The sequence below is a fragment of the Mesoplodon mirus genome (genome assembly GCF_964341445.2).
Source record: "Mesoplodon mirus genome assembly, chromosome: X".
NCBI lineage: Eukaryota > Metazoa > Chordata > Mammalia > Artiodactyla > Ziphiidae > Mesoplodon > Mesoplodon mirus.
In genome coordinates, this window is record NC_138981.1 from 35,161,130 (window position 1) to 35,170,480 (window position 9,351).

The 9,351-nt window shown below is 52.8% G+C and overlaps 1 protein-coding gene across 1 annotated transcript; it reads left to right on the forward strand.

Annotated features, from left to right (window-relative positions):
* Positions 1-945: 945 nt before the first annotated feature.
* Positions 946-9,124, forward strand: LOC309796153 (ferritin heavy chain-like; the record flags this gene model as incomplete). The annotated part of the gene is made up of 2 exons (XM_082609210.1): positions 946-1,142; positions 8,461-9,124. 2 exons carry the CDS (start codon positions 946-948, stop codon positions 9,122-9,124), a joined length of 861 nt encoding a protein of 286 aa, XP_082465336.1.
* Positions 9,125-9,351: the final 227 nt, after the last annotated feature.

Genomic DNA, 9,351 nt, shown 5'->3' on the forward strand with positions numbered 1-9,351 from the left:
ACTCCCTGAATTTCCAGCCCTGAATAGGCCCCATCTGACCCTAAGTCCAGAGAATTCTTTTTACAAGGCGCCCCCCTAACTACAGGGCAGCCCTACTACATTTCGAGGGGATTCCTGAAACCATCCATCAGGCAACTGGAGGGCACTGACATGGCTGCCAGACACAGAGGAGATTGCTGCCCAGATGCCCCAATACGTCACACTCAAGGCCCTCCATCACCACTGCTCCAGAAAGGTCTCCCTCGAACAAATTTCCCTCAATGGAAAGGGTTCCCCACTCCCTTCCTAATAAACCTCTGGTTTAATTGTGTCCCTTATGGGAATACACAGGCAAAACCTCTACTGGGAGTTAGGAAAACCTGGGGTTCCTGGCTACTTAACCTCAGGACAGCCACTCTCTAAACTCCAGGCCCCGAAACTCACATTCTCCCAGCTACGGCCCTCTTCCGCCATCCATCCTCTAGCCCCAAGCCCGTCCCCGCTACCCCCTCTGCCCCCTTCCCTAACCTCCAGGACTGGCAGCCACTTAAGCTCCGACCCTAGGAAATCAGCCGCTCCCAGGGGCTTGTCCCACCACCTGGGAACAATTACCCCTGTACCACTCTGGTGGCCCATTAGGACAATAAAAATGCACAGTCCTTTTTGGCCCTACTAGACATGGGGACCCAAGTCACTGTCATTCTAGGCAATCCCTCTGTATCCCCTTTTACCTACAGGGCATTGCTGGTAAGACAATCAAAGCTTCACAAACCTATTCGCATATCACGACTGGGACCCTTCCCCTCAAATGGCTTCCTCTGGTGGTGGCCCCCCAGCTCGTTCTTTCCTATTATAGGCATGGAGGTACTGACACAACACCGTGCCACATGGAATAAGCCCAAGTTCTTGGCCTTCCTGGTGGGACTCTCCAAATGGACGCCAGGGACTCTTCCTCCCCTGGTCAAGATGGTCAACATTCCCCAGCAGCGACTTAAACAGGCCACTGAAGGCCTACGCCCTGTCAATAAAGATATGCTTGAGACTGGAGTCATGAAGCCACCATCTCCCCGTTCAGTAGCCCCATCTGGCCAGTACTTAAGCCAGCCAGCAACCAAAGGCACCTCACCGTTGACCATCAAAACCTCAGTGGCTCAGGTTCCCCAGTAAGGCTCCAATTCCTAATAATATAGAACTGACTGAGGATGTACAGTCGGCCCAAGGAGCGTCCTCTGTGTTCACTGACCTACTAACATGTTCTAGTCTGTTCCCAGCTTGGAGGAATCCCAGGCTCCGTTTGCTTTCACTTTTGAAGGGGGCAGATTATACATTTACGTGCTTCCCGGTGGGATACTGAAACGGCCCTGCAACCACACACAACCTCTGCCACCAGGACTTAAGCACCTTAAGCCTCTTGGGCTCTTTTAGGAACTGAGCCCCTAGCCAGCCCGCACCTGGTATCACTCTGAGCACAAGTTCCTCAAGTGCCCTGGGTTAGAGATGCCTCTTAAGAGAAAAGCTCAGCACGGCCACTGATGCCTCCTTGCTCACAGGGAAACGGTTCCTTCAGGGGAGGGCTAAACCTGAGGTCAAAGGCCTTTCCACGTGACAGGAGGATGTGCTTTCCCCCATGCTCAGCCCCTTGCCGGAAAGCCTCGAGAAGGGACAGCCCCCACCCCCACCCCACCCCGCTTTCTCCTCCTGTGGCTACTTGGGGAGCCCCTTGGGACCAACTGTCTGAAATGGACAGGGAGTTAGCGCTCTTCTCCAAGGGCGCTGCCGTCACTGCATGCCACGCAGCTCGCTGGAGGGCTGCGTCATCCACCCGGCCTCGGGCACCTTTCTGCTCGAGGGGGACACTCCTGGCTCAGCCCAACTGGCAGAACCTGTAGCTGTTCAGCCCTTAAGGAGGCCACCAAAAAGGGCCTTTCACAGACTCCTGGGCTGTTGCTAACAGCCTTGCAGTTTGCTCTGGCCAATGGCTAAGGGACACTTTTCTCATACGAGGCAAGGCCATCTGGGGCTCCAAGGTACGCAAGGAACTAGGAGAATCCCCACCCCCTCTCATCAATTCTCACGTTTCTGCTCACGCTAACCGCTCCACACCTGAGGCCACTTTTAGGAATACTGCGGTCAGACCCCCTCACTCAGCCCTCCACTCTCGGCCCCGTAGATGCCTCAGGGTACCGACCCTTCTCCCCAGCTGTGAAAGGGACCCGCACAACCTCGGGTCATCGGGGAATTCGTGCCTTAACAACTCGTGCTCGTGCGAGGGGACGCCCCCCTCCTCGGCGGCAGCCAAGGTGGTGATAGATGAGCGCGTTCTCTGCACCCAAGCCAAACAACGGGGACCCGCTCCCCCGGGGAGACCGACCGTACTCCCGCTCTGCTGGGGCTTCCAGATAACCCATCACCGTCACGGATACTTGACACGAGGCTTCTCTTGGTGAACTCCACCCACAATTCCTCCCCAAAACAGGTAATCTCTTTCCTTACTACCCTCACTGCTGTTCCCTTCAGATCGCCAACCATTGCTGACTCTGACCAGGGCGCCCACTTTACCTCTCAGGAGATTCAACAGTGGGCTCTCTCACCCAGCATTCTTCCAAACTTCCACCTAGGTTCCCACCCCAGGTGGCTGGCCTCATCAAGCATCTTAATGACCTTCTTAAAGAGACACTACTTAAATGATTTTCAAGCAAGTGGTTCTCGAAATGGAGGGAACTCTTGCCGCAGGCCCTCATCTTGCTTAATTCTCACCCCCTGAGCCTTTATACCCCTCATACCAATTAGTACACAATTATCACACACCCTCCAAAATGCCACTTCGGGTCATTTCTGGCAGGTCTCGAGCTTTCACACTCTAGCACGATGCCCTTTAAATTTTGACCTCTGACTCCACTTCCCTGTGCTGCTATAAATTTCTTTTTAATCATCTGACCATCTGTTTCCCTCTGATATAGCCCGACCGAGGGCAGAGAGTCCAATATGGTCCCCTCACCACTGAATGCCCCACAGGCCACAAGCCCACCAAGTCAGTGCGAGATCATCTCTTTGGAGATCCTGCCAACGGTGACGACTCTCCAAAAGCAGCCACCTCCACACCGGCCACTCTCACCAAATACAGTGGCTACAAGAGTTGCCTAATGAAACTGAATGCCCCACCTAACTTAGAGGAAGTACCAGCCATCGCCCCGGGACCAACCAGTGGCACACTTTGGGGGTCTGAAAGAGGGAAAGGAACTCTGCTTGGTGGACACAGGCCACATTGGGGGATGAGAACATGCCGAGCAAGCTACGAGTCGTGGCCTGACCCCACGCCAGACAAGGCAACCCTGTACTTTCCCCCACCAAGCAACCGCGCTCAGCCATTAAGCAATACACACAGATAGCTCATCCAGAAGGACCCTGACCCAAGCTCCTTCAAACGTCAGCGCTCCATCTGGTGACGGCTATTCTTATTGCTTTGTACCGCCTGGGTGATAGGGTTGCTGGTAGAGCCCTTGGGCCTAGCCCTCACCCAGATATACTGCTGTAAAAACACTGCTCCGGCCCACAGTAGCACCACAGGGTGGAAAAGCAGGGAATGCTGGCGAGCCCTGTTGGAAGGGCTCAGGCTAGTGTGCCACTGAGTCTGAGCGGCAAAGGGATCGCATCCCTTTATAGGCAAGGGGCCCCTGGAAGCAGTGTCTAAATGACACTTGCCCAATTTCAACATCAAACAGTGCTACAAGCTAACTGGCCCTATGATGGCTCGTACATAAAACCCACCTGGGTACAGGGACTGTGCTCCCAGGATTTGTCCACTGATTGCCCTCACGGGTTGAGCCCAGGAATGCCTAAGTAGCATCCATAAGATCTCCCGTAGCCTGGGATATAAATGTGCCCAGAATCGTTATGTGCTTGGATGAGCTCCTCCTCCGGGACGCAAAGGACAGCAACCCACTCTGTTGCTAAATGTGCCCCTGATGACCCCAGAGAGCTCTTAACAATTTGTTCCACTAGCAGCAGGCGTCAGATGTGCAGCTCGGTCCTCGGGGAAGCCTCTAAGTTATATCAGGTTAGCCTATGCCCAGCCCATGATCAATACCCCAACTGCATAGCCACGTGCGAGCATGCACCCGCCCCTGGGTGGCCACCACTCCAGAGGACCTCACCTCTGAGTGAGACAGACTCACTGCTGGAGAGGATACCATTCCAGACAATACCACCCCAGCCCAAGAGTTCACCACTGGAGATGCCTATGCGTCCTATACCAGAGATGACACCCCTGGGCCTTGGCACGAGTTGGAGACCTAGCTGCTCACCCAGGTGGCCCGACTTCCCAGTTTATACTGCGGAACGCTGCCATGCAGATTCAGACTTTCCAGAAACAGTGGAATAAACGCATTGCCCCGATGGCATCGGGGGACAACCTACTATGATATGATTTTGCAGAACTTGCTAGCTCCTTGCCGGCTGACCCTACCCTATACCAAGAGGCTCGTCAGACTGTGAGTTTGTCCCCTGCCGACAGCAGGACAGCACTGTATTGTATTTCCCCACGGAAGAAGGCCACGGTGTGCGCTCCAAACCAGACAGCTCTCCGCCTACAAATGACTGAAGGCTGTTAACGTCCTCACCACTAACTCGGATGCTTCAGCATCACAGGGGCGACTGTCCTGTAAGCAGCTGACTAAGGATTTTTTTCTATTTTATTTTTTTCCTGTAATGCAAGTGCCTGACCTTAAGCTTCGGATTGCCTAGGCACCCACATCAAAGACAGCTACCTTGAATAAACACACTGCCAGCTACAGGACTAGAGGAAGAGCCAGGCGGCCCCACCCCAGAAGCTTCCTTTGTTTCGGAGATCTCTGGTCCACTTAGGGAACTGACCATCTGACCACTTGTTTTTCCCTTCTGGCATTTTCATTCCCGCTCATGTTTTAAATTCACCAATAAAGACTGAACCTGGGAAACCCCAGGCATCCCATGCTAGACCCCAATATAGGACCCCAGGCCTACACACGTACTCTCGTTTTACCCATGACCTCGCTGTGTGGCTCCACGCGTGCCATGTGTCCTCCAGGACCTGTGAGTCATAAACCATGTTTTTTTTTCAAAGTTCCCTGGTGGTTGTCACTGAACTGCATCTTGCAATCATAATACGAACCGCAAGGTGGTGGTGGTGGTGGGGGCGGGTCCAATCACAATACTGGCTCCCAAAGGGGAAATGTCTGTGAGGGCTGCCTCAAGCAGTATGGCCCAGGTGAGGGCCCCAGGCATTTCTGGACAATAGCATCACTACTGAGAGGCTGAGCCCACCCCCAAGACTTGTGTTGTTTACCTTCCTCCTGTAGTGGTTCTTCCTCACCCCTCCTTGGGTCAAACGGAGCATCTGAGAAGCAGTCAGTAATCACAGGACCACAGCTAGACTAGAAGGCTCCACAAGGGAGTCACAGTCTCTGGCCTCATGGGACAGAGGAATCATTAAAACTCCTTCGGGATTAAGAAGTACAACTGAGGTATTGGATTTTTGAACAACACGTGCTCAATCACAAAGTAACGGTCAGGAAAGCACTGAGGACCAGTGATGATCCCCACTGCTCTTTGCGCTCGTTTCTATAAGAAATGGGTCTGAGTCCACTGCTGGCCACTAAATGCACAACATGGGTGGTTTTCTGACCTCTCAGCCCTACCCCTCCTTGCTCCCCCCCCAGATTAAAAAATCAGGTGTGAAGCATTAGGGTCCACATTGGAGAAGTGTGGTTTAGTTACCCCAAAGAGGTACACAGAACCAGTAAGCAATTTTGGCGGATTTACGTGCATCACACTGTGGAGAGAGGGAGACGGGTGGTGATCTTCATAAGACCTCACAAAGTACACTCTGGTTGCAAAGAAGCATACACACGTGTCAATGGTTATGTGGAGAATCGACCAAGGGACAGGAGTTTGGGAGAGAGGTGCTCACTAATTCTCTAGAAAACTGATTGTAGTCTATGTGGAAAGGCAACCCAGGTCTCTGTTCTAACCCTAGGATGAAATATTGATGACCCCCATTGAAAGAGGATGAGAGATCACAAACTGAAGAGGAAATGTCACCTATCCATAAGACCAGCAGAATGTAAATCACGAACAACCCAGCTGGAGGGGTTGGCCAGGAGGCACAGGACAGGAGTGATGCCCAGCTTCAACGCCCTCGTCCCGGCCGTGCTCAGGGGCTTGGCGGCCTGCTGAGGAAAAGTTTTGTTCCCTCTCAAACTGTGGTCCTTCATAAATTTTAAAAAATTTACTTAAGCTTCTTTCCTAGTAGAAGCTGAGCAAGAAGAGACTGTCCTGTATGGCTGGGTACGGGAAAGCTGGCCTCGCTGAAGGTCAGGACTGTGCCGAGAAGGGGGGCAGGGGGGTAACTGAGCTGCTACAGAATCAGAAAGCCGTCTGTCTGCACCTCTTTGTTCTCTCATTATGTAAACCTGGGAGAGGCCTCAAGAAACCACATGACACAGTGTCCTGTGTATACCCCATTTTATTGACTGAGGTCACTAGGGGTGTAGCTGAGAGTCAGATCTGACTTTACTCCAGTTTCCACATCGTCTTGCACAAGAAGTTTATATCGCAGACTTCAGTTTCCTCGTGCGGGAGATGATAAAAACAATCCTCCCTCACGGAATGGCGAGGATTAGTGAGAAGGCAGGGAATCACCGGGTCTGGTGAGGACTCATCAAATCTTTCACTGGGACTGGCGCCCTGGTCCCCTTGGTTAACTGGTGCTCACTGCGGCCAGGCTCCCGAACCCTGGCCTTCATGGAGAGCACTGCCAGGCAACCCTGCCCCAGGGACTCCAGAGGCTGCGTCTGGGAGCTGAAGCCATCTTCCACCCCCACAGATGTCTCAAACTGGTTGTTCCAGGCCTTTCTGAGCCCACTGTTGTTGCTCCTTTCTCTCTCTCTCCTCTTTTCCAAAGGCGAGGAACTGCTCAGCAAATGAGGTGCTAAGCGCCCGGCGTGCTGTGTGGTGGAGGAGACACACACAGGTCTGGGACTCCCTCCAGTCTACAGCCCTCACACTCCAACACGGAAGGCTAACTGGGACAATCCCTGGACCATCTCCCGAGCTCCGCTGCCAGCTCTGGACCAGTATCCTCCTCTTCGGGGGAGCTGCCCCACACAAACACATCCTCCAGTTCTGTGGTTCCGGGGGCGCCCCCATTCCTACGTGACCCACATCTCGCTCACCACAGCTGATTGGTTCAGGGGTCAGCCAGTCCCAGTCCCACCCCTTATGCCTCCTGTTGTCGGCTTAAGGCCGGGCACCTGAGGACCAGCCTGGGTTTGTTCCCCAGCACTGAGGGAAATGGAAAAACTTACTCCTTGTGCTTCATGGGTCTTTGAGGGATTTTTCATTCCACTCTCCAGGAGGGAAAAAGGGAGCAGGACTGATATATATTATTGGTGAATTTAGCAAAAGAAATAAGAGCATGATGATTCGGCTCTATCTAGACTGTTTAACTTTGGGATCTGCATTTGCACCAAGAGGAAATGCTATAAGCTTACAACGGCTTATAACCTGTAGTCATCCAGAACTTCCTTTGGGGAACTAGTCAGGGTAGGCTAACTTCTGTCACAAATATCCCAAGTCTTGCTGGCCTAAGACAGTACATCTTTATTTTTTGTTCTGACCAAGATCCAGTGCACAGTGGTGGTGCAGGCGATGGGGTGATAGTCTCCTTATGTCATTCTAAGGCTCAGGAAGGGAACCCATACGAGAGCAGGTTTCAGATAACCGCAGACCCGCTCAGCAGAAGAGGAAGAAACAAAACAGAACGACACAATCTATTACAGAAGAGATACACGAAAGTCTTCTAATGTCAGAAGATGCCAAGCTTATTGGCACTTGGGATGCTCCCTATCTTACCTACAAGCTCCACACCATGTACCCCAAATAGAAAAGACTCCCTAACTGACACACTGAGCCCCTCCATTCAGAGGAGAAGACTCTTATGAAATGGGCGTCCCAACTGTAGATCAGATCCATGCTAGTTACCTTGGCTGATCACATGACTCCTTTACTCCCAGATACGAATGGACACATGTTTGCCAGATATTTGAGGAGAGTCAAAGAGAAGATCATGATGAACAAACAGAACTATTTCTGGAGAAAAAAACAACTATAATACAGGAAACGGAAGAGAACAGTACCAAAAATTACAAATTCATATTCTCAGAATTTTAAGGAAGACACTGGGTTTATAAAATGAGAACAGGGTGCTATAAGAGGGCACAATTAGAGAACAAGAGAAAGTCCTTGGAAACAAGTATTTTTGCAAAGTTAAAAACTTAATAGATACCAGGTGCGCAGGTCAAAGTCACCCTGTCTCACCCAGGCTGTGAGGGAACGTGGGTGCAGCGTTTCTGCCCCGCCCACCCCACGCGACCACTTCCGGTAACAGAACCGCAAGCCCACCGCCTACCTCCCGTAACGGACCCCATTTCCGGTCTGTCCCAGAGCGGCCGCCCTCTTCGACCACACGGGAGAGCTCCGAGGCAGCGACCGCAGGCCCCGCGGCTTCGCCTTCACCTTGGCCTTCACGCCCGCCACGATGCCCGAGCCGTCCACCATGGAGCAAGCACCGCCCTCGCAGGGGCGCCAGAACTACCACCCCGACTGCGAGGCCGCCGTCAACAGCCATGTCACCCTGGAGTTCCACGCCTCCATGTTCTGCCTGGACGTGGCCTTTTACCTCCGCCGCGATGGCGACGTGGCCGTCAGGTACTTCACCTGGTTCTTCGTGTACCGCTCCGGCGACCACAGCTCGCGGGTCTGGAACCTGATATGCCTGCAGAACAACCGCAGGGGCCGCCTCGACTTCCACGACATCGGGAACCCAGTCAGTGACAACTGGAAGAGCGGCCTCAAGGCCATGAAGTGCGCCTTGTTCTTGGAGAAGTGCGTGTACCAGAGCCTGCTCCACCTGTACCAGCTGGCCACCTACAGGAGCGACCACCGCCTGTGCCACTTCCTGGCAACTCACTACCTCAGCCAGCAGGTGGCGTTCATCAGAGAGCTGGAGGGTCATGTCACCACCCTGAGCATGATGGAGGCCCCGGATGTTGACCTGGCAGGGTCCCTCTTTGACAATCTCACCCTGGGCGACAGCGACAAGAACTGAGCCTGGACTGGACTTCCCCAGAGCCACGGGGTGACCAGAGCCCTGGTCACCGTGCCTGCCATGCAGACGGCAATACTGCCCTTGCAGAGAAGTTCGCTTAAGTTTTTGGTTTTTTGTTTTTTTTTTTTTTTGCAACAAGTGCAGGACTCTCTTTTCCTGGACTTTACGTTATCACTTAAGTTTTTTTCTTCCACTTTTTCCGTTTCTTCCAATAAAGTTATTTGGTT